Source organism: Dromiciops gliroides, chromosome 3, assembly GCF_019393635.1.
Source record: "Dromiciops gliroides isolate mDroGli1 chromosome 3, mDroGli1.pri, whole genome shotgun sequence".
NCBI classification, from domain to species: Eukaryota; Metazoa; Chordata; class Mammalia; order Microbiotheria; family Microbiotheriidae; genus Dromiciops; species Dromiciops gliroides.
In genome coordinates this window covers 647100830-647123416 of record NC_057863.1, presented here as the reverse complement: position 1 = coordinate 647123416, position 22587 = coordinate 647100830, and the positions used below count along the sequence as shown (strand labels likewise).

At 56.1% G+C, this 22587-nt stretch overlaps 2 protein-coding genes across 2 annotated transcripts; one reads left to right on the top strand and one right to left on the bottom strand.

Moving 5' to 3' along the window:
* Window positions 1-602: 602 nt before the first annotated feature.
* On the top strand, window positions 603-9817 carry FOXA3 (forkhead box A3). Its single transcript, XM_043995782.1, has 2 exons — window positions 603-814; window positions 8370-9817. The coding sequence occupies exons 1-2, from the start codon at window positions 737-739 to the stop codon at window positions 9387-9389; spliced, it is 1098 nt and encodes a 365-aa protein (XP_043851717.1). The 5' UTR covers window positions 603-736; the 3' UTR covers window positions 9390-9817.
* An 8551-nt stretch (window positions 9818-18368) lies between these two features.
* On the bottom strand, window positions 18369-22041 carry IRF2BP1 (interferon regulatory factor 2 binding protein 1). The gene has a single exon (XM_043995948.1). The coding sequence runs from the start codon at window positions 21606-21608 to the stop codon at window positions 19860-19862; it is 1749 nt and encodes a 582-aa protein (XP_043851883.1). The 5' UTR covers window positions 21609-22041; the 3' UTR covers window positions 18369-19859.
* Between the last annotated feature and the right edge of the window lie 546 nt (window positions 22042-22587).

Here is a 22587-nt window from a genome sequence, read left to right as displayed (position 1 = left end):
TGACTTTGGATACGCCTAACCCCCCCCCTTTTTCCTGCCTGCCAGACTTAGGGGCTCGGTACAACAGCCCGTTTCCAACTCAGTATGTGTGGGATTCTGGGATGCCCCAAGACAGGAGTGCACAAGAGAATTGCACAAGGGAATCTTCTGGTCCCTGGGTGCGTGCCACGGACAGCGAGCTGGAGCTGGTGCCATTGACCGGGGGACCTTGGGCAAGCTTCCCCGGGCCTCACTTTCCTCATTTATAAAATGAGGGAGTTGGTGAGGCTTATTCCACTTCTACTTCTACCTAGAGTGGTTCCGTAACTTTCCTTCCTCTTCCACGCGACCCAACCCTGCGCGGCCACCAGAGGGCTCCTGCTGGGTGCCGGACGCCTGGGCTAATTTCCCCACGGCTCCTAGGTGGGAAACCCGGACACCTGGGTTCGCCCGCACCGGCCCGCAGGGGGCGCGCTGAGCCCTGCAGCATCCCCCCCGCTTCACCCCCCCCTCCCCGGGGGGTAGAGGTGGGGAGGGAATGAGCCGGGCCGAGCCCCGCCGGGGGCGGAGGCTACCTGGCTATAAAGTCCGGGGGAGCGCGCGGGCCGGCGCCGGCCAGGCAGGCAGCGCAGCGTGGCGCGCACACCCAAAGCCTCTGCGCTTTGAGATCCCCGGCACAGGCACAGACCCAGACCCCCGGGGGCTCTGAGGTCCGGTGGTGCGGGGGGTGGGCTTGCCCGAAGCCGCCCCCCGGGGGATGCTGGGCGCCGCCCCCTCCGTGAAGATGGAGGCGCACGAGCTGAGCGAATGGAGCTACTTTCCAGAGGCTTCAGAGGTGGGAGCCCGGTGGGTGGGGAGGCGGGGGCCGGGGCTAGGGATCCAGAGACCTGGACTGACCAGCCACGAGGAGTGATCGGAGATCACCGGCGGGGAGAGAGGGAAGGGAAGCACAAGCATTTATTAACTGCCGACTGTGTGCCAGACACAGCTCTAGGCGCTTTACAAATGTTCTCACTTAATCTTGGACAGCTGGTCTTAGGGATTTCGGGGATGAAATGGGGGGGGGTGCCTGGAGAACAGAGTAATGGGGCTGAGGGAGCAGAGGCTTCAGGGAGACTTCAGAATTCGGGGCTCAGACCTGAGGAAAGTGACATCCACAGAGAGGGCTGAGAGACAGGTAGAGAGCAGAGCCCGGGGGATGGGGGGGGGGGGGGAAGGGGGAGGCTACAGATACAGACAGCAGGGAGCCCAGATAGGTAGGGTCTCTGCGCCTTCCATGACATAATGGTACTTAGCGATCCGAGGCTTCGAGGCGTCCCTCCTTCCCCCATCCCTATCTGTTCTCAAGAACCTATTCAGAACGTCTTACTTGGGAGGCAGCCCCAGTGGGGAGAGGAGTCATCCCAGTCCCATCCAGCCTCCGATTCTGGCCTGCACATTCCAGCCTGGACATTCTTCCCAAAGTCTAACTCCTATCCTGCCTGCCACAAGGAAGGGGATCAAAAACAAAATTAGTGGGTTGATTTCTTCCTGGAAGGGTCTGGTGGGTAGGTGGGATTATTGGGTCCCTCAATTGGAAGGAGAGTAGTGAGGGATGGGGAGAACCAGGGGCCTGGGGTGGGGCAGACGTGGGTCCCTCATGTCTTGCTTATGCTACTAGTGGGTGAACCTGGACTCTCAGTTCCCTCTGGTAGGAGAGTGAGATGGTGAGATGTAAGGGAGGGAGTCAGATGGGGCTCTGGGCCCCAGAGGCTAGGGACCAGGCAAAGCTCGGGGCCTGGGCTGCTCACCTGGAGAACCAACCTCAATGGGTACAAGACGCTTGGAAGCCAGAGTCTCTGATCTAAAGGGCTTTGGAATGAGAAGGGCTCGCTTGGAGCCACGGGGAACAGGTCAGCGAGGTTGGTGGAAGGGGGGGCTTGGCGTTTGAGACATCTGGATCAAGGGACACCGATCTCGAAAAGTGGGAGCGGATGTTTATACATCTGTGAGGAGGGGGACTCCGATGGCCAGCTCTCCAGTTCAGGAGAGAGGCCTGGAGGAGGGAAGAGGGCTGGAGTCAGGATGTGGGGGTCTTCCTTCCCAAGGGAAAAGGGAGGCTAAGGTGGTATATGTGTGTGTGTATGGGGGGGGGGATGTTGGAAAAGCTGAGCCAAGCCCCAATCGTCAGGCAGGGATGGAGGGGGCTGAGCAGGAGGGTGGCTCCCAATGAAAGCCCGCTGTGTTATTGATTTTTTTTCTGGGCGGCCCCTGTGGCTGGAGGGGGGGCGGGTGCCCAGCCTGAAGGAGGAGGACTCCCCCTTGGCCTTTGGTGGGAATATCCCAGCATCTGGTGCCTGCAGGCTGGCTCTCCTTTCACAGGAGTCCCAGGTATTGCGCTCCCCAACCCCCCATCTGTTCCCTAAGGTTCAGAGTTGGAACGTGGCTGGGAGCTTGTGCTTAGTTCTAAACTTTTCAACTTGATAAGTATGAAGGAGACAAGTTCCCTGATCCTTCTTCCCCTGCCGTCAGCGGTGGGGGAGGGGAACCGGGAGTGGGACCGGGAGTCGCCTTCCCTGGAGCTCAGGGTGTTCAGGAGACTAGGTCTTCCTCCCTTTCCCTGGGAGTTAACGTTAGCAAAGGGGAGTAAGGAGGTGGAACAGGAAGCTTCCCTTTTCCCTTCGCCTTTTCCTCCCCCTTCCATTTCCCCTTCCCCTCCCCTTTTCCCTTCCCCTCTCTATCCCTATCCCCTTCCTCTTCCCCTTCCCCATCCCCTTCCCCTTCTCCTTTTAGGATCTTTACGCTTTAGGAAATAGGCAAGGTAGTTCGGGGAAAGAAGTTTTTTGAATAGATCCCTTCTGAGGGTGTGTAGTGGTGGGGCAGCAATTGACATAGAATTGAGGGGATACTTCATGAAGTGTCGGAATTGGGGTAGACAGTTTGGGATACAGATTTCAAGGGATAAATTCCACATGTAAAGTGTCGTTAGGGGGACACAGGTCCAAAGGGATACTGTTGTGGGGAGGGAGCTTGGGAATGAACTCTAGAATGCATTTTGAATTTAAACTTTACCCTCCAAGGCAATGATTCTCAAAATGTGGTCCAGGGACCCCTGAGGGTCTTCAGGACAGGGAGTCTGGGTCCATAAGTTTAAAAATATTTTTAAACGATGTTAAGATCTTCTCATTTCTAATATGGTAAATATTGGTAGAAAGATATGACCTACATGAATAAAAGCTCTTTGTGGGGGGTCCTCAATAATTTTTCAGGGTGTAAAGATGTCTGGAGACCAAAAAGTTCAAGAACCACTATTCTAAGGGATTTGGTGTTTTTATTTATTTTTATTATTATTATTATTATTATTTTTGCAAGAGGGTTAATATTCTTGGGAAGTTGTAATTTAGGGAAATCAGAGTTTTGAGGAAGCTATAGCTTGGGGAAACAGGAACCTGAGAAGATATTGATGAGAAATAGAATTTGGGGAGACGTTATCATAGGGATGTTTTCTTAGGAGTGCTCCCTAGGAGAAAATGGTTTGGGGAATCACAGTTTAGAGGGATATGGAGCTGAGGGGAGCCTGCTTCAGGGACAAAATGTAAGGAAGGATCTAAGCTATACGAATGAACAGGGGATGTGGTTGAGGAGAAAACAGTGAGATGTATGGATCTCAGGGGATCCTCTTGTTGGGGATCACCAGAGAGATGGTGCTATTTGGGGGCTTCATGGATTGATCTAGAGACGATATCATTGGGGGATTTGGTTTATGGGAGACAGGTCCCTTCTTTTCTGGGGTGACCACAACTGGGAGAGACGTGAAGATAAGGGAATGCTACTCGGTTTAGGGGAACAGAGTTTGGACAGTGGACAGAAATCATCAGGAGTATTTTGGGGGGAAAGTTTGAGGACTTAGGGGATGGAAAGGATTCATCTAGGAGAGATTGCTGGATGGTGTCATATTTTGAAGAGATACTATTTGAGGAAGCCACGGTTTGGGGGGGATAAGGCCCAGCAATGCCACCCAGGGGAAGCAGTTTGGAAAGAAGCACAAAGTTTAGAAGATGTCTTAGAAGGACAGAATTTGAGGTAGTATGGTCAGTTTGGGGGCCAGTTTAAGGCAGACTTTACTGGAAGGGTCATGTATTGAGAAGGTACTATTGCGGCATTGTGAGGGAGGATACAGTTTTTTGGGGGAACAAAGGATATTATCTAGGGGGGTATTATTTTGGATAGAGCTTTGGGGAGATAATTTGGAGTAGATCAAGGACCCAGAGAGGACATAATGTCCTGGATGGGGGGAGGGGGTTCAGGATAACCACAGAAGCTCATATTTGGAAGGAACCTCAAGGCTGTCACCCAGAGAGGACATAGTTTGTGACCCAAAGCCAGGACTCTTACTGGGGAGACCCTAGGAAGACCTGACCTGGTGAGGGGGGGTGGGGAGAAGGGGTGTATCTGGCTCTCAGCTGCCCAGACTTGGCTGGGTTGGGCTCCGGACCGCCAGGCCAGACTAGGATAGGGTAGGCCACACCTGGGCTCCAGCAATGTGGCGCAGAGGGGGTGGGGATAGGGGCCCTTATCTGGCCCCTTATCGACCTAGGGACCCGCCCGAGCTGGACAAACACCCCCCACCCCCACTGCTTGCCCAGCACCTGGGCCTCCCATTCTGAGAACAGAGCAGGTCAAAGCTGGGAGGTAACTTAGAACAGAAAACAGAGAATATCATGCTAGGGAGGGAGCTTAGAACACAGAATGTCCGATCTGAACTGGACCTTAGAACTGAGAATGGGAGGGCCCCTTGAGAATCATAGGATCATAGATTTTAAAGCTATAAGGTATCTGTAATAAGTCATCCACTTATTTTACAGATGAGGAAACTGAGGCAGAAAGCAGTTAGGTGATTACACCATGCCTAGAATTTAGAATGCCAGAGCTGAGTTGGGTCAGCTAGAATAGCCCTTAGAACATAGAAGGTAAGATACACCGTAGGAGGTCAGAGCTGGAAGGGACCCAGGAGACATTTCTAGAGAAACCGCTTAGTCTGCTCTACCTTCCCATTTCACAGATGGGGAAACTGGTTGAGAAAGAGAGGAAAGGAGATTACCTTAGGCTACAAAGTGAGGCCAGCCTGAATCCCTGCCCAGGGTTCTTTCTACTGTACCAAGCTGGGGAGGAAGAGGGCAGACAGGGAGGCATCTCTCCTGAGGTCCCCCACCTCCAGTGACCATCTACTGGCTTGAGGGCAGAGGGAGGAGGGAGGGTTGGGGAAGGTGTTTGTGTTTCCAACTGTGCTTTGTTTGGGAGGACGCTATGGGACCTGGAGGGACACAGGCTTAACAGTTCTGAGCTGGGTACCTAACTGTACCTGTCAGGTCGGGGTATAAGTGGGAGTCTGGGTAAGATGGAAGATTCATCCTCACCTGCCCAAGGGGCAGAAGCACCCAGTCTCTGTATTCTCTCCCATAGGATGAGGCTGTGATCTAATGAAAACATTTTTTTGGCTCAAGAGTTAGAGGGCCCTTCATTAAGGCCAACACCCTCATCTTTCAGATGAGGAAAGAGTCACTTAGCCCAGGAGGGACTTACACAAGGTGACAAAGCATGATAGGACAATGGAAGGTATGAGATCTTGAGCTGGAATGGGGTTTCAAGGGTCCAACTGTATTTTTTAGAGTTGAAGAGGAAAAGGAATGACTTGCTACAGTGATAGAACACTTAGAATCATGGACCATTCTTATGAAAAGGACCTTACTTATCATCTATACCAGAAGTTCTTAATATGGGTGCCTGTGCACCCCCAAAGGGTTTCATGGATAGATTAACTTGGATGGTTAAATTTAAAAAGACACCTTCATTTTTACTCATCTTTAATTGAAATTTAGAATTTCCTTTAGTTATTTAAAAACATGATTCCCATAAGGGGCCCACAGGTTTCACCAGACAGCCAAAGAGATCAATGCAGGATGTGATGGTAAATGTTTTACTACCAGCTTTCCATACAGATATACATGTATATATTTCCATATGTATTTCTCACACATACATACATATACACATACATGTGTATATTCAGGATACGCTTAATCTTCATTATTATTTTCTCTATCACTTTCTTAAGTCTAAACAATCATGAAAACAATAAATCAATCCTTGATTTGTAGCATTTTCTGATTCTGGAGTATGTGTTCACCCCTGAAACTGACAATCAGCTCTTGGATGCTGGTTAGAGCTGGCTCCAGCATACACCTAGGTCCATGACACAAGAACTCCAGGTCTAGACCGATCTTTTTTATTTTACAACTTAAATCCAACCAACAATTATTAAGTTCCTACTTTGTGCCAGGCAATAATAGTTCCTCAGGAAACAAAAAAAAACAGAAACAAAACAGTCCTTGCCCCTCCGGGAGCTTACATTCTATTGAGGGTGATATACACACAAGCTCTTAGATTCCAAATATATACAAGGCAACGTGAATTAATCCAATGATCGCCAACAGTCAGAAGCACTGATTCAATCCACTTCATCCAGCAATAATTAAGCACCTACTGTGTACCAGTTTGCTGGGAACATAAAGATGAAAACATCAAAACCGCCCCTTGTTCTCAAGGAGCTTCTTAGAAAGGGTTTCTCATAGGAGGCAGTATCTTCAGAATGGAGGAAGAGAGCAGGGAAAGGTTTCTGGGTATGAGAGATAGCCACAGCTCCCTAGTATTAGAACAGAGAATTTGTGGAGGGGACTTCGAGGAAATTAGATTGGAAAGGTAAAAAGCAGCCAGGTGGTGGAGGGCTTTCAATGCCAGGCTGAGGAATCTGTGTTTGATCCTAGAGGGAATAGGGAACCACTGAAAATGTGTGAGGAGGGGAGTGGATAGTGGCTGTGTGACACGAGATGTTTTTTGAGCAGAATCAACAAGACCTGGTATCTGATTGAGAGTCAAAGGTGGCTCCAAGGTTGTGAAACTAGGTCCCTGAAAATCAAACCCCAGTAGGAAAAAGTGGGGAAACTGAGGCCCAGAGAGATTAAATGATCTGCCCAAGGACATGCAGCCAACAATTAGAAGAGCCAGGATTTCACCCCTAAGTCTTTGGACTGGGATGCTGTTGTCATGACAACCCAGCCCCTCTCTTCATGAGTGATTGGGCACCCATATCCACTGGCTGCTCAGGTGCCCCTCCAGGCATGCACACATTTCTGCACTTAGGTGGTAGAGAACAGAGAACCCATGGTCCTCATCCATGTCAGAACCACCATGCCTCCTCTCCCCACAAGGAAAAGGGGGGGTGCAGTAGGGACCTGGGCTCAAATAGCATGAGCCCTGTCCCACCTGACCCTGCTCAAGTGACTTCTTGGAACCTCAGTTTCCTCTTCTGTAAAAAATAAGAGGTTTTACTAGATGCCCACTAAAGTCTCTCCCAGCTCTAAATCCATCTCTTATGAGCTTTCCCTCCCTGGGCCTCAGTTTCCCCTTCCTCAAACTGTTCTCTTAAACTCAGCCCTGAGGATCTATGAGTCAGCTAGGTCCCTTTTTCCTCCAGAGCTCTCAAGAACCCCGACGATGACCCGTAGGTTCAGGCCTCTTCTTCCTTCTCCCTGCCCCAGCCCTCAGAGAGAGGAGCAGGAAGAAGTTCCGGCCTGTGAGGAGGGTGGGTCCCCCTTCCCAAGCCCCTCCCCCAGTGCCCCACCCTGGGAGAGAGATCCGGCTCAGACCCGGACACCAGGGGTTCATCTCTCAGCCCTGGGGCGTGAGAAAGCCTAAAGGATTAGGGGAGCGGGGTGGTTCAAGGCTAGATGGGGCAGGACTGCTGGTTCTGCCTCACCTGGAATGGGGTGGAGACCGACTGAGTCCCAGAACTGATGGTGAATTTGGGAGTTGTGGAGGTTAAAGTCTAGAGGACTTTGGCCCCTGTACTCTTCCTCACCGAAGTGCCACCCTGTGCATCCCAAAGCATTGACTATTGTGGCCGCCCCCCCCCCCCACACACACACACCTTGGAATCATCCCTGCTCCTCCATCCTGGATATAGGAGCCCAGCGCCTTCCCAGCTGAGACATCCCCACCCACCCAGAGGGAAACAGACAGTGGAGGAGACAGGCAAAGGGAAAAGAGATAGACATAGGGGGAGAGTGAGAGATGGGGAGGAGAGAGAGAGGTGGAGGAAGGGGGAGGCAGGCGGGGCAGACCAGACACAGAAACAGTGCAGACAAAGGTGTGGAGGGAGGGAAATGAGGCCAGGGAGACAGGGAGACAGGGAGAGGTCAAATAGCCTCTTTTCTGAAATTCTAAACAGAGACAATGGATGAGAAAGAGACAGGAGATAGCTGGCTACAGCTACATGGAGATAGAGAGAACACCTTCCAGTGCTTCACTCACCGTAAGCCTTTCTCTCCTGTTCCCTCCCTGTTCCTCTGCAGGTCTACCCACCAGTGACACCGATGAGCACAATGACCCCACTCAACTCCTACATGACCCTGAGCCCCCTAAGCCCCCCATACCCACCTCCTGGCCTCCCAGCCTCCCCCCTTCCGGCTGGTCCCCTGGCCCCAGCAGCGCCCCCAGCGCCCTTGGGGCCTCCGTTCCCAGGCCTGGGTCCCAGCGGAGGCAGCGGAGGGGGCCCTGGGTATTCTGGCCCGGGACCTGTGTTGGGCCGGCCGAAGGAGGCCCCGAAGAGCGGGTACCGCCGTCCTCTGGCCCATGCCAAACCCCCCTATTCCTACATTTCCCTTATCACCATGGCCATCCAGCAGGCCCCCGGCAAGATGCTCACCCTGAATGAGATCTACCAGTGGATCATGGACCTTTTCCCTTACTACCGAGAGAACCAGCAGCGATGGCAAAACTCCATCCGCCACTCGCTCTCCTTCAACGATTGCTTTGTCAAGGTAGCCCGCTCCCCGGACAAGCCTGGCAAAGGCTCTTACTGGGCCCTCCACCCCGGATCTGGCAACATGTTTGAGAACGGCTGCTATCTGCGACGACAGAAACGCTTCAAGTTGGAGGAGAAGGTCAAGAAGGCTGACGGGGGGGCTGGGGGGTCGGGGGGCCGAGGAGCAGCCGGGGCAGCCTCGGCCTCCTTGTCTTCCTCCCCACCTCCACCACCTGGGCCCCCTCCTCAGGAGGCAGAGGCCCCGGGTGGGGGGGAGGGAACGGCAGGGACCCTGAACTGCAGTTCGCCCCCACCCTCTGGGGGGCCCTATTTTTCTGGCTTGGAGCTCCCTGGGGAGCTGAAGCTGGATGTCCCCTATAACTTCAACCACCCCTTCTCTATTAGTAACCTAATGTCGGAGCAGGCGGGGCCGACCCCGCTGCCACAGGCAGCTCCCAAGCTGGACGTGGGCTTCCCTGCCTATGGGGCAGAGAGCGGGGGTGGACTTGGTGAGGCTGGCGTCTACTACCAGGGCCTGTATACCCGCTCTCTGCTCAACGCATCCTAGCCATGGGGAACAGAGAGTGGAGTGGAGAGGAAGGGGTGGGCCTGGGATGTCAGGGTGAGATGCAGCCATCATCTGCAGGGACTGGCCCCACTCCTGTGTCTGTCAGAAACAACTGCTGTCTTGGCTGGCGTTTCAATTGATCCCATCGGTCATCATGATGGTTCTCATCCTCACCTCTTTCTGGCCACCATTTTAGTTGGTGTCTTGGTTTATCTCATTGGCTGCCATTTCCCCCTCCATGTTACAATAATCTAAATTGTGATTGGTTTAAGAGTCAGTGGAGATTGGGGGTTCAGTTGGAGCTGCTCCCCTTGAACCCTTCCCTTAACTGGGCCGTCAAGAGTAGTGAGGGGACTGTGGCCAGGAAAGGGTTACCCCTTTTCCATGGCTTTTGAGCTTGGACATTAAAGCTTTTCTCTCCCCTCTCAGCCTGCATCCCGGCTGCCTCTTTTCACCTGCGTCAGGATGGGAAGGAACTCTGATGCTTGGGTCCCTCTTTCCCCCAGAGCTGTGGTTATTGGTGAGAGAGGGCAGATTCCCAGGTACCCTCTTGGTCAGTGGAGTTCATGGACCCTCTAATCTTCCTGACCCCAAATAATAGCAATATTGATGATGGTGGTGATAACAAGGAGGTGGGAGTGAGAGGTGGAGGGGACCTTGGAGAGCCCATAATCCAACCTTTTCATTTTCTGTTCGAGACCCAGAGAAGTAATGACTTGCCCAGGGTCACACAATTAATAAATGACTTAACTGGGAATTTGAGTCAGCTCCATGGACTCAAGATGCAGTTTAAAGAATGCTGAATTTGGAGCCAGAGGCCCTAGGTTTGCACCCCAGTATTGGGGTAACCTTGGGGAAGTCACTTCCTCTCTCCTCCAGGTCTCAGTTTTCTCATCTGTAAAATGAGGTGGTGGGGTCTCTTCCAGCCCTGATGACTCTGTGACTTCAAATGTGAGGCTCTCTCCACCCTACAATCTACCCTAGGACTTCCACTGATAAAGTGATGGGAGGTGTGCAGAGGCTTGGCTTTGGCAGTACTGGACCTCTGGGTCCTCTAGTGCTGGAGCTGGGGAGGGGGTGGGGAAGGCAGGTGAGGGCCTGACCTTTGCTCCCCACCTCCCCCCACTGGTGTCCCTGACCCCAGAACAGTTTGTTCACCAGAGCCACCCGCGCCAGTCTGGCTCAGGAAAGAGGGAGGGGGAGGCAGTTTCTCTACCTCAGGACCCTCCCCCCCCAAACACACACATCTGGAGGGTCCCCAACCTTGGCCATGCTGGAGGAGAGCCAAATCCTGGTTGGGGGAGGGTGGTCATGTGAGTGCCCCTCTGTCTATCTGTTTGGGGAAAACATGTTCTCTGGGCCTGGAGTCTCCAGTATTCTCCACTCCCTTCCTAGCTGTCTCTTCCTCTGTGTAACTTGTTCCCATCCCTGTCTCTGTCTCCAGATCCTTGCCTGTCTCCAGATGTTCATCTTCCTGTTTCTGGGTCTGTCTCAGCCTGTTGCTGCCTTTTAATCTCTAGGACTAGAACTATTTCTTTCCACCTGTTTTTAAAACTACATTTTGTAGATTTTTCTCTACCTCTCTGTGTTCCATGTCCCTTTGTCTCAGACCCTATATCCTAGTCCCTGTGTGTGTGTGTGTGTGTGTGTGTGTGTGTGTGTGTGTGTGTGTATACACACCAGGCTTTCCTGATCTCTCCCTGTGTCTGTTTCTATCCCTGCCTCTCCTTCCTCCTCTTAGAGGAAGAGACAGTGAGAGAGAGTCAGCCCCCTTGGGTCCATTTCTCTTCTCTGACCCTCGGGCTCTCCCGGTGTGTTTGTGGGCTCCTGTCTTCCCAGCCCTGCCACTGTCCCTCCAGAGTCCTGGATCCTCATTCCTCCCCCACCCCACCCCCCTTCCTTCCCGCCTCCCAGTCCGTGCCTGGCTCCCAGTCTGTCCCTCCGTCCTCCGGAGCCTGCCCGGGGAATTCCTCCGGCTTCCTGGAAAAAACAACTGGGAGCAGCAGTAGACAGGGGCTCAGTCTCTCCCTGGGCTCCCTCCCCCGCCCTCCGCGGACCTCGGGGTCTCTCCCGGAGCGAGGGGGCCGGGGGCCAGGCGGGGCCGAGGCTGAGGCCGGAGGCTGCGGTTTAGCCGCTCCCCAGAGGCCCCCGGATCTGGCCCCCACCCCGGCCAACAGCCCAAATATTATTCCACGCGAGCGAGCGAAGGAGCCGCCGCTGCAGCCTCCAGCTGAAAAGTCTTTTTTATCCTCCTCCTCCGGGGGAGGGGGGGGGGAGGAGGAAGAAGCCGGGGCTGGAAGCGGGGGCCCAATCCAGCTCTGGCCCGAGACCCCCGGGGACTCGCTGGGGATTCCAAGCCTCATCAGCCCTGCTGCAGAGGGCTGCGACCCCCAGGAGCTGGGGGTCTCCGGGGCCCAGGGGCCCAGGGCAGCCGGCTGGGGGCTGGGTGTCTGGCTGGACTGGGCCGGCCTGGCGTGCCATCCCCCACCCGCCCTGAGGCCCACGCCCAAAGCGGAAAAGTACACTGGCTAGGGACCCAGGGGGACACCGGGACACAGGGATGCATGGCCACACAGACAGGAGGACAAGGGGAGGTGCGGTCTGAATTTCAGGTGTACCTTCAGTCGCAGTCGGCCAAGGGCATCAAAGGCCCACTGTGCCCAGGGAGCGCCTCTGTCCTGGAAGCTGGGGGGATCCCCAGTGGAGAGCAGGCAGGGACCTTAGCGCTCCTCCAGGCCAACTCCCAGGGAGGAAACAGGGCCCAGAGAAGGGAAAGGACTGGTCCAAGGCCCCACAGCATCTGTCAGTGGCAGACCTCAGGGCTCTGGACTCCAAAGCTACGTTTTATGTGTGAAGAGGTGTGTCTCTAGCAGCGCACACCCCCACCCCACCCCACCCTCCGTGGGGTCTGTGGCCACCCAAGGGCCTTCTGACCCCATGTCTCCTTTCCCCCGACCCCCTTAGCTGGCTCTCGCGGAAGGATTTGGGGACTACCAGACTGGGATGGGGAAGGCCCTCCCCACACCCTTCATCGGGGCCCCCTCCCCCTCTCCTTGGCTGTTTGGGACTCGGACTCTGTCTCTGGGTCTTCGGTTCTCTTCCTTGGCCAGATTCTCCCTCCCCCAGGGATGGGGTCCCCAGCCCGCCTCGCCTCCCCGAGACTCCCCTCCCCTCCACACCCCTCCCGCAAGTTCTGGGCCGGGTATATATATCTGTGGCCGGCGGCAGCAGCCCGGCCAAACACTGGGGCCTTTGTGTCCTCCTCTCCTCCTCTGGCCCGTCCTGCCCGGCCTCTCCCTCCCTCTCTCTGCGGCCCTCCCTTCTTCCCTCCCGGCACAGAGACGGTCCTGTGGGGCTGCCAGCTTCCTGTCCCCCCGCCTGCCTGCCGGCCAGAGGTGTGAGCCCCGCGGTGTAAGGCCCAGGCGGCCAGAGGCCCCCGGAACAGGCCCAGGCACAGACGCCAGCGACCCACCAACAGCACGGACTGGGTGGGGGCTGCCAGGGGGCGGGGGTGTGGAGCTTTCCAGTCCTGATGGAATTTTTTCTTTTTTCTTTCTGAGGGAGGCAGGGGCCAGGCAGGGACCCGAGAATCCTCTGCCTGGCCTGGGGCCCTCAGCGCTCTGGCACCTCTCTCTGAGCCATCTCCCTGTGTTTTTGCCATTTCTCCCCTTCTGTGTCTGTGTCTCTGTGGCTCAGGTGTGCACTTGCTTCCTTTTCAGCCCGCCAGCCTCCTTCCCCCCCCCCCCCCACCCGTGTCCCTAGTGTGTGTCCTCTCCGGATCTCAGCATCAGCTACCTCTGCATCTGCCTCACTGACTCATTCGGGTGTTCTATTCAGTCCACAAACATTCACTTACACCTACTTGGGCAGGCTGGTGGGGCAGGGTGGGGGGGGGTCCTTGTCTGAGGGACTGGGAAGGCTCTCTCAGTCTAGTGTACCCCAAAGGAGGTAGAAGGCATTGTGTGTGTGTGTGGTGTCTGTGTGAGTGTGTGGTATCTGTGTGGTGTGTCTGAGTGTGCTTAGTGTGTGTGTGAGAGTGTGTGGTGTGTGGATGTTCATGTGTCTGGGTGTGTGCTGTGCATGTGGTGCGGATGTAGTGTGTGTGTAGTATACATGTGTGTCTAAGTGTGTGGTGTGTATGTCTGTATCTCTGTGTGTGTGTGTGTGTGTGTGTTTCAGACTTTTTTACTCTATCTCTTTCAGTCCCTGGGTTCCTTGGGATTTCTGGGTCTGACTCTTCCTGTCTCTCCTAGCCTCCCCCTGCCCAGGGTTGGTTAATGGGTAACAAGGCTGGGGGCTCTATCTGAACATGCATCAGGTGTGTTCTCTAGAGGGGGAAGGGATAGTGTGACACCCCCCCCCCAAGGATGACAGCTGTTCCTAAAGGAGCAGGATATGCCTGTCCCCTCCCCCTTCTCCCCAGGCCTCACCACCCTTCTCAAAACCGAGAAGGTTTAGAAACCCAAATCTCCCTTTCAGTCCCATCCCCCCCCCCAGACTGTTCCCCACCTTCCCTTAGCCTTATCGCCTGTGCCTGTTTGTCCAGGGGGCGGGTTTCCCAGCCCTGCCCTGGCACCTGGGCTGCGGTGCCAGATCCCCAAACGCTTGGGTGTCCCCAAGCAGAGGGCCTAGACACCTTGGGAGTGGGGGGGGTTGGAGGCCTGGGAACAGTTTTGGGGGAGTGAGCCTCTGGGAACCAGAGGAATGAGACATCTGGGTTTGTGGGGATTGGATGCCTGGGTTCCTTGCCAGAGCAGACTGGATACCTGGGCTGCTGAGAACTGATGCCTGTAGACGGAATGGAGTGGGGGACCTAAGTGCAGGGTGACTGGGGGACCTGGGTCTCGGGAGTAGAGCGTCTGTGGTCCCTACGTGGGGCTTGGATTCCAAGGTACGTGGGAGGGGGACCACGTCTAGTTGTAGGCAGCTAGGAGGCAGGATTCCTAGGAGGGGCCTCAGGGAAGTGAGATCGAACTTCCCGGAGGAATGGAGAACGGGACTTTGGGGTGGGGCTGGGGGGTGGGGTACACCGAGTCCCTTCCCGCCTGTAATTCGATTCTCCTCTTGTTTTCTCTATGTGTTCTTTTTCTTGCTGGGCTAAACCCTCCATCTTCTTCCCATTGGGTTCGTGAGACTCCTGGCGGGGGGGGGTGTCCCATCTTTAACCCCTTGTCCACCAGCAGACTGTGGCCCCGCCCCACCTCTCCCCCCCCACCCCTCGGCCTGTCCGCCTCTGTGACGTCATAAGCAGGAAGTCCTGGTTAATTATTAGTTCCTTGGGGCAGGTGCGGGACAAGGCCGCCAAGATAAGAAGCCACGGCTGGGAGCCTGGCCCGGCCCACCCCTGGGTGCCCCCTCCCCCACTTCGGGAAGTACCCCTTTCTTTTTTATCTCCTCCCGCTCAAGGGGCCAAGAGCCCAAGTTCCTAATACAGTAGCCTGCAGCTTCTCATCCTCGAGCTAGTTCTGGTCCGCCCTGGCCTCAGTTTCCCCATCCATGAAATGAACGAGGCTACCTTTGAGGCCTCTTTTGCCTACAGTCCTCTCCCTTCCCCCTTTCCAGGAATCCTTCCCAGATTAACCCTTGCTTGACGTGTTGCCGGGCAGGGGTGCTCTCAGAGGCTAGATGTGTTCTTTTAACGCAGGGCTCAGGTTGGCTAGGTAGAGGGGAAGCCGGTGTCTCAGTCTTCCATCCAGGACACGGGCTCAGGGGCAGGAAGCTTGAATCTCTAGGTTGGGGGACGCAAAGTCTGCGTTTGTCCCTCAGTGGTGTTAGCAAACGGGACGTGAGGGTCCACAGAGTAGGCAGTGGCTGAGCAATGAAAAGATATTCCCAGAGGTTAGGGGTCTGGGTGTCTGAAGGGCTTCCCATCTCCACCGAGTTCAGGAGGAAGAGACACGACCCTAGAGAGTTGGGGCCGGTGTCCCTTGGGGAGGACACCCGGCTTCCCTGGAGGCACACGGTGCCCCTTTCGGGGTTCCCATCTCCACGGAGTTCAGGAGGAAAGACGCCCTCATCCCCATCCCCAGGGAGCTGCAGCCAGTGATCGTTGGGGACTATAGGAGAGGACACCCGGCTTCCCTGGAGGCTGGAGTCCAGCGGTGCCTCTTTCGGGGGTGCGCGTGGCTCTCGAGCGACACCTGGCGGTCTCAGGATGAACTATGGGGAGGGGACGCGGATTCTAGAGACGGGCCCAACGGAACAAGATTTGGGAAGTGACCACAGGACCACAGAAATCAGGCTTGGGACAATGGGTCATTTGGTCTAACCCTTTCATTTTATGGGGTGAAACTGAGGTCCAATCAATCACCATATATGCCAGGTGCTGAGTGAGCAGGTCCTGATCTTAAGGAATTTACAGATAAAATAAATACACAGTGACACGAGTGGGAATCTGGAAAGGCCTTTTGAAGGAGTGCATTTGATCAGAGCCTTCAGGGAAGCTAGGGGTTCCAGGAGATAGGAGAGTGAAAGCATCCCAGGCCTGGCAGTAGGGGCATATGGGGTAGCTTATGCAAAGGCAGGGAGGCTGGAGATGATGGGATATCCTTTGAAGAAAAGAGCAATTAAGCTAGCATGTAATAGAGGAACAAGGGCAATATCCTGCAATCAGATGAATCTGTATTTATTCATTTATTTAGCAGGGCAATGAGGGTTAAGCGACTTGCCCGGGGTCACACAGCTAGTCTCAAGTGTCTGAGCCTGGATTTGAACTCAGGTCCTCCTCAATCCAGGGCTGGTGCTTTATCCACTGCACCACCTAGCTGCCCCCATGTGAGTTTGTATTTAAAGCTGAGAGCAACTGAGAGCCATTGAAACTTCTTGAAAGTCCTTCCTGTCCAGCCTTCTGCTTTAGGTATATCAGCTGGGTGTCCAGAAGGAGGCCTGGTCGGCAGAAGAGGAGAGAACCCCAGTGCAATGACTGGGTTGGCTACGGATGGGGGCCTAGAAGGGTGTGAGTAAAGATGTGAGACAGATAATGGAGAAGGAATGACTGAGAGCTGACCCTTGGCCGGGGATGGCATAATCAAATTGAGAGAGCAAATGGTTCTTTGGGTTGCTGGGAAAATGCTGGAGACCTCAACAGATTCAGGGCATTTAGGAATTGGTTGAGCAAGGGTCTTGGAACTATGGCTTGAGGCCCAAATCCTCCCTAAGTCCCTACAGTGTTTGAAAAATATCTCATTTGAACCTCACAACCGCCCTGGGAGATGGGTGCTATTATCGTTATCACCCTCACTTTACAGTTGAAGAAACTGAGGCCCAAAGGTTAAATGACTTGCCCAGGGTCATTCAGCCAGGAAATGTCTCTGGTTGGATTTGAATTCGGGTCTTCCTGACTTGTACCACGGTGCCGAGTATTGTTTTGGACATTCATGAGACATTGTGAGATGCAGGCCCAGCAGGGCTTAGGAGATGAAGGCTTGGGATGGAGAGTTGGGAACCAGCTGCTCATGGGAGCCGACCAGACAGCTGAGAGGGGTGGAGCCCTGGGTGGTGGCACACCTACACCCAGGTGAGTTGTGGATGATGATGGTCCAGGAGGAAGAGGAAGGCTTTGCCTAATGTCAGGCAGCGAGTTAGGGGTGGGGTCAGCTGCTGCAAAGCCAGGGCAGGATGGGATGGAGAAAGGGTCGGGGGCCAGGAGAGAAAGCCAAGACTTGACACCTAGATGTAGTGCTTACGGTGTGCCAAGCACCCCACTAAGTGCACTGCATGCTTCATTTGGTCCTCACAGGCACCCTGGGGAGCAGGGCCTATTATTATTGCCCCCAGTTTACAGATAGGGAAACTGAGGCAAATAGTGGTGAAGTGACTTACCCAGAGTGACATAGCTACTTCACATTTGAACTCAAGACTTGCCCACCCCAGGCCTAGTGCTTCACCCATTGCTGTACTAGTTGCCTCACTTACTCTTTTTTTTTTTTTTTTTTGCGGGGCAATGGGGGTTAAGTGACTTGCCCAGGGTCACACAGCTAGTAAGTGTCAAGTGTCTGAGGCTGGATTTGAACTCAGGTACTCCTGAATCCAGGGCCAGTGCTTTATCTACTGCGCCACCTAGCCGTCCCCCGCCTCACTTACTCTTAGTGCCTTATGAGCTACCAGGAGTGTCAGGATATTCCCCTGCTCCGTATCCCTTGGTTCCCAGCAAGCCTTCCCATATCCCTCATTAAATATTTTGTTGTTTAGTTGTTCAGTTGTGTCCCTTCTTGACCCAGAGGACCATACTGTTCCTGGGTTTTCTTGGCAAGGATTCTGAAGTGGTTTGCCATTTCTTTCTGCAGTGGATCAAGGCAAACAGAAGTTAAGTGACTTGCCCAGGGTCGCATGGCTAGTAAGCATATGAAGCTAGATTTGAACTCGGGTCTTTCTGACTCCAAGTCCAGTGCTCCATCTGCTGAGTCACCCAGCTGCCTTATTAAATATAGAAGGATGTAAATTTGAGCTTTTCTTGCTTATGTATCTAAGAACTTGAGTAATTGATCAGTATAGGATGACACAGCTATTAAGCCAAATATTCCCCGTAAGCCCCTGACATACTTCTTGTTCTCTCCGGAGGTAAGCATGCCCTAGGTTGGGAAACCCTCTGCACAGAACAAAACAGGAACCGGAAGTTCATACCCACCAGGGAGCCAGGGGCACAGTTGGGATTTCAAGCTCTGGTCTTCAGTGCTACAAGGGCCTTTCTCGGTCTAGCAGACGAGGCAGCCAGCAGATCCCTGGCTTGGCCAACCTCTTTTTTAGGGTGCTTGATGGAAAATACTAAGGCTGGGAGGCACCTTGGGACTTCACAGATCCCCAAGAGGGGATGGCCTAGTGAGCCAGGGTGTGACCCCAACACCCCATGGGGGGGGCGGGGTCATCTGGATGTCCTGGGCCTGAGGGATAAGATGGATCTGCCCCTTAATGAAACCTTCTGGAGCAGGACCAAGAAAGACAATAAAAGAGCAGACGCAAAGAGGACTCGGCACCACTGGGAAAAACACCCAAAACTTCGCTTTATTGAAGGAGGATCCCCTGCCCCCCCCAAAGGAGTATCTTAATCCAGATGTGTTCTTTCTGAAAGGGCAGATTGGGGCCCTTTCCCCCTCCCCCCCATTACAAGCAGCAGAAAAGCCAAGCACTAAAGTGGGGGAGGGGACTACTACACCCCCCTATGGGGGTGGGGGGAGTCACAGGCCTCAAAACTACCCCTCTTCCCCCTCCCCCCTCCCCCAAGTATTGAGGGCCCCAGCAAAGGAAGTCTATGGCTCCATCCATACCTTTCCCCATAGATGGTGAGCTGACTGTTCCTAGGATGGGGGACTGGGCTTGGGCAGGGGTGGGGGGTGGGGACCCACCAGCTAAGACCAGTGCTCTGGTATCAACCCCAACCCCCCAGATTTGGGGAAAGACTTGAGGAAGCGTGGGCACCCAGGTGCCTATGGGGAGGTAAGACCCTGCCCCTCAGGGAAGCTCTTAAGAAAGACCAGGAGCCAGTGAGTGAGGCCTTCAATGCTGTCCTTAAAACCATCACATACACACACACTCCCAACGGAGGTGGGAGGGAGTTGGGGGGGGGTTGGGTGTTCCAGAAAGCCTCCAAGAGCAAGGTGCCCAACAGGCCTTGGGATTCACCCCTGGACCTGTCACACTTGGAGATCAACTGCTCTAGGGAAGCTCTGTTTGAAGTTGGGACCCAAGAGTCCAGGGTCCCTGACACTAGGCTTTGGAAGTGTGCTCGAAGCAGTCTCCCCCTCGAAGCAGAGGTGACTGTTCCCAGGAAGCGCTAAAGAAGGGCAAGGACCCCCAGTATGTCCATGGTCCTGGCCCTGGGGTTTGGGGACTTCTTTAAATCCATCTCTCCCCTTGGAATTGGAGGCAATGGTTCCAGATTTGTTAGGTTTTTTTTTTTTGTCTAAAGTGAGGGTCCCAGACATCTGAGTTCAGCTCTGAGCTTTGGGGTCCCATGAAATCCAGGGGCCAGGGCCCTCAGCTCTGAGCTTGGGGACAGTACTTGAGCCCTTCTCGTCCCCTCAAACAGCAGTCGCCCACTGCAAAGAAGTTCAGCACGAAGAAGAGAGCAGGAGAGCGGGCCTAGGTGTTGCGGGCTCTGTGATGTCCTTGGCTCCATCTCCCATCATCGGAAATCAGGGGGCAGCAGTTCCCGAGTTTTGTCCTCACAAGCCAGATAGCAGGGTTTCCCCCCTGGGCTTTGGGGGTATTCTGGCCCCATCTGCCCCCCAAAGCTGGGGCGCCTGTGCTGGGGAAGCTCAGCCTGGGGGCCGGGGACCAGGAGCTTGGCAGGGCTTGACTAAGAGCTCTGGGGGTGTCCTCAAGGCTGTCTCCCTCAGAATCAGCTCTAGGAAAGCTGTGGGTAAGGGCAAGGTGTGGGGGCAGGGGCCGCTCAGAGGGAATAATTTAGCTGCAGGCTACAGGCTCAGGAACCCAGGGCCTAGGAAGGGATGTGGGAAGGAGGGAGAGCCAAGCCTAGGGATCCCTCTCCTTCTTCACCTTGATGTCTCCTGCCAGGATGGTGGCAATCTCCCCCTGCATGAAGGCCCAGGGCACGCTGGACCCCACTAGTGGACACTTGTCCCCACTGGGGCAGTAGACCTCACCAGCAGGGCCCATGGTCTTGATAAACTCCCTCGAACAGGGGAAGCAGAATTTGTGGCCTGGCACTGACGGGCACTGGACAAAGTGGGTGTCCTCCAGCCTCTCCCGGCACAGAGTGCAGCACAGGGGAGCCCCAGCCCCACTGGTCCCTCCGCCTGCCCCTGCCACCCCACCGCTCCCGGCCTCCCCCTCAGCCTCTCCATTGCGGGCCACCAGCCTCTGAGGAGCTGCGGGGGATGAACCCGCTGGACTGGCTCCTCCAGCCCTCCCGGGGCCCCCCCCACCTCCCTCCTTGGGAGACTGACCTAGCCCCTCAGCCACTGTTTTCAGGGCTGCAATGGGCGAGGGAGCCCCAGCTGCTGCTACTGTTGGCTCACCCGCATAGGGGGCTGCTCCCCAGTGGCGCTGCTGCTGCTGCTGCTGCTGTTGCTGCTGCTGCTGCTGCTCCTCACTGGTCAGCTTCCCAGCTGCCTCTCCCTCTGGCTCAGGTGAGGCTTTGCGCCTCCGGGGGACCGGGCCGGGGGTCCGTGCAGGGCGGGCAGAGGCGCCATCGGGGGACTGCAGGGGCAGGGCCTCGGCAGGAGCAGGCTCCCGGAAAGTGCGGACACCGTCGGTGAGCAGCTCGGCCAACTGCCGCCACTCACCAGAACCATGCCGCTTTTCATACTCCAGGTACTTAAAGCCCGAAGAGGCCAGGGCTTTGCCCGGCTCCCGCAGGGCATCATGGAACATCTGTCTGGCCACGGCTAGGACGCCAGCATAGACGTTCCCAGAGCCACAGGGGTATTCTGTAAAGAGCTTTAGCTCAAACTCATAGCCTGGGGGGCGGGCAGTTGCATCAAAGGCAAACACTCGCCCCACCAACCCATGGTCCTTCTTGAATCTGACATTGAAAGGGGCACAGGCCGAAAGCGCCAGCAGCTGGTCCCGAACTGCCTTGGGTCGCCCATGCCACTCCTCCGCTCGGCCACGCATGGCCTCATTCAGCTCTGCCAGGCAGTCTGCTGCCCTCGGAGGCTGGCTGCCCACAACCCCCCCAGCACCAACCCCGGCCACTGCCTTCTCCTTCTCGAAATCGGGCCCGAAGCCTGGGCGGGCCCCCAGTGCCATCCCCCGGCTGCCCAGCCCAGACACGGCAGCTGCTAGCAGCCCAGGAGAGACCAGGCCAGGCATGGCCCCCAGCAGAGCCCTCCGGGCCCCATCTGTTTCTCCGTTGGCCAGACGGGCCCCTAACCCAAAGTCCAGGGTGGCCGGTGCCAGGGGCATGCGGGAGGTCTGCCCGGAGGAGGCTGCAGCAGTGGCGATGGACGACGATGACGAGGAGGAGGACGACGACGATGCCCGGTCGTAGCGGTCTTGGGATTGGGCACCTACAGTCTCCTTGCCGGTGGTGGAGGGGGGCTTGAGGGCAGGGGGCCCTGGGGAGCGGCCCTCAGGCAGCGAGTGGCTCCGCTTGAGCTGCCGGGCCGCTTCGATGAGCAGCTCAATGCGGTCGGCGCCCTCGAAGTTCACGCATCCCCTGCACACGGCCTCGCTGAAGTCCCACACCATGGCCCAGGGCATCTTGGGCAGGTCGCACAGGTAGCACCACTGGCGACGAGAAGCTTGCACGGACGCCATGGCGCCCGGGGCTCAGGCCAACGGCCCGACTGGTTGGCTCGGGGTCGTGGCCGCCGCTGCCGCCGCCGCTGCACCTCGATGCCGAGGGCTGCCGCCCGTCTGCTGTGTCCGTCCCTCCCTCGGCCAGTCCCTCCCTCCCTCCTCCGTCCGTCCGTCCCGCTGTCCCGCCTTCCTCCCTCGCGCAGAGCTGCGCAGCTCCAAGGAGGGGGCGCTCCCGGGCGCTACGTCCGTCCGGAGGGCCCGCCCCGCCCCGCAACGCTCCGCGCCGCTCCGGAGGCAGGCTCGGCGGCTCCGGGCCGCGCTGGCGTGGCTCCTGCGCGCGGTGGTTCCAGTGCCCGGGCCGGGCCTCGCTGCGGCGCCGCCCCTACCCGCCGCTGCAGCCCGCCGTGGCCGTCGCAGTCCGCTCTCTCCGCTGCCGCGGCCGCCCGCCTTCCTCTGCCCCAGCAGCCGCTTCGCAGGGAAACTTACATAACGCAGCCGGGCAAAGCCTTCTGGGGGATGTAGTCCCTTTCCCCGGCCCAGCCGGGGACGGGCGGAGGGAGTGCAGAGCAGAGAGGCTCAGCCAAGCACGGCGCAGCCCTCGCTCTCTGCCGCCCTGGCCTGGTCACCCGGTCCCTGGGCTGTTTCCTGGGGGCCGGGACAGGGTAGAGGCCCGTCTGAGCAGCCGGCACGTGGCCCCAGATAGGTCAGGAATGGTAGAACGGAGGGCGCAGATCCTGAGAACGAACTGTGTAGGGATATTCCCCTAGTGAATGGGCCGCTTCATGCCGGGAGAGCCTGCAGGGGAGTGTGGGGGGGTCAGGGGTGCTAGGATTTAGAGCTGGAAACCCCTTGGCCTTCGTGGAAGCCAGGCCCCTTCGTTTTCCAGAAGGGAAAGCCAGAGAGAAGGGACGTGAATCGCCCCAAGGTCTCCCTCCTGACCCTGGAGGCACTCAGAAGGGCGTGGTGTCTTGGAAAGATGGCTAGACGGGAGGCTGGA

Coding starts and splice junctions, on each gene's coding strand:
- IRF2BP1 (XM_043995948.1), bottom strand. CDS start 21,608: ATGGCGTCCGTGCAAGCTTCTCGTCGCCAGTGGTGCTACCTGTGCGAC.
- FOXA3 (XM_043995782.1), top strand. CDS start 737: ATGCTGGGCGCCGCCCCCTCCGTGAAGATGGAGGCGCACGAGCTGAGC. Junction 815..8,369: donor ACTTTCCAGAGGCTTCAGAG/GTGGGAGCCCGG, acceptor GTTCCTCTGCAG/GTCTACCCACCAGTGACACC.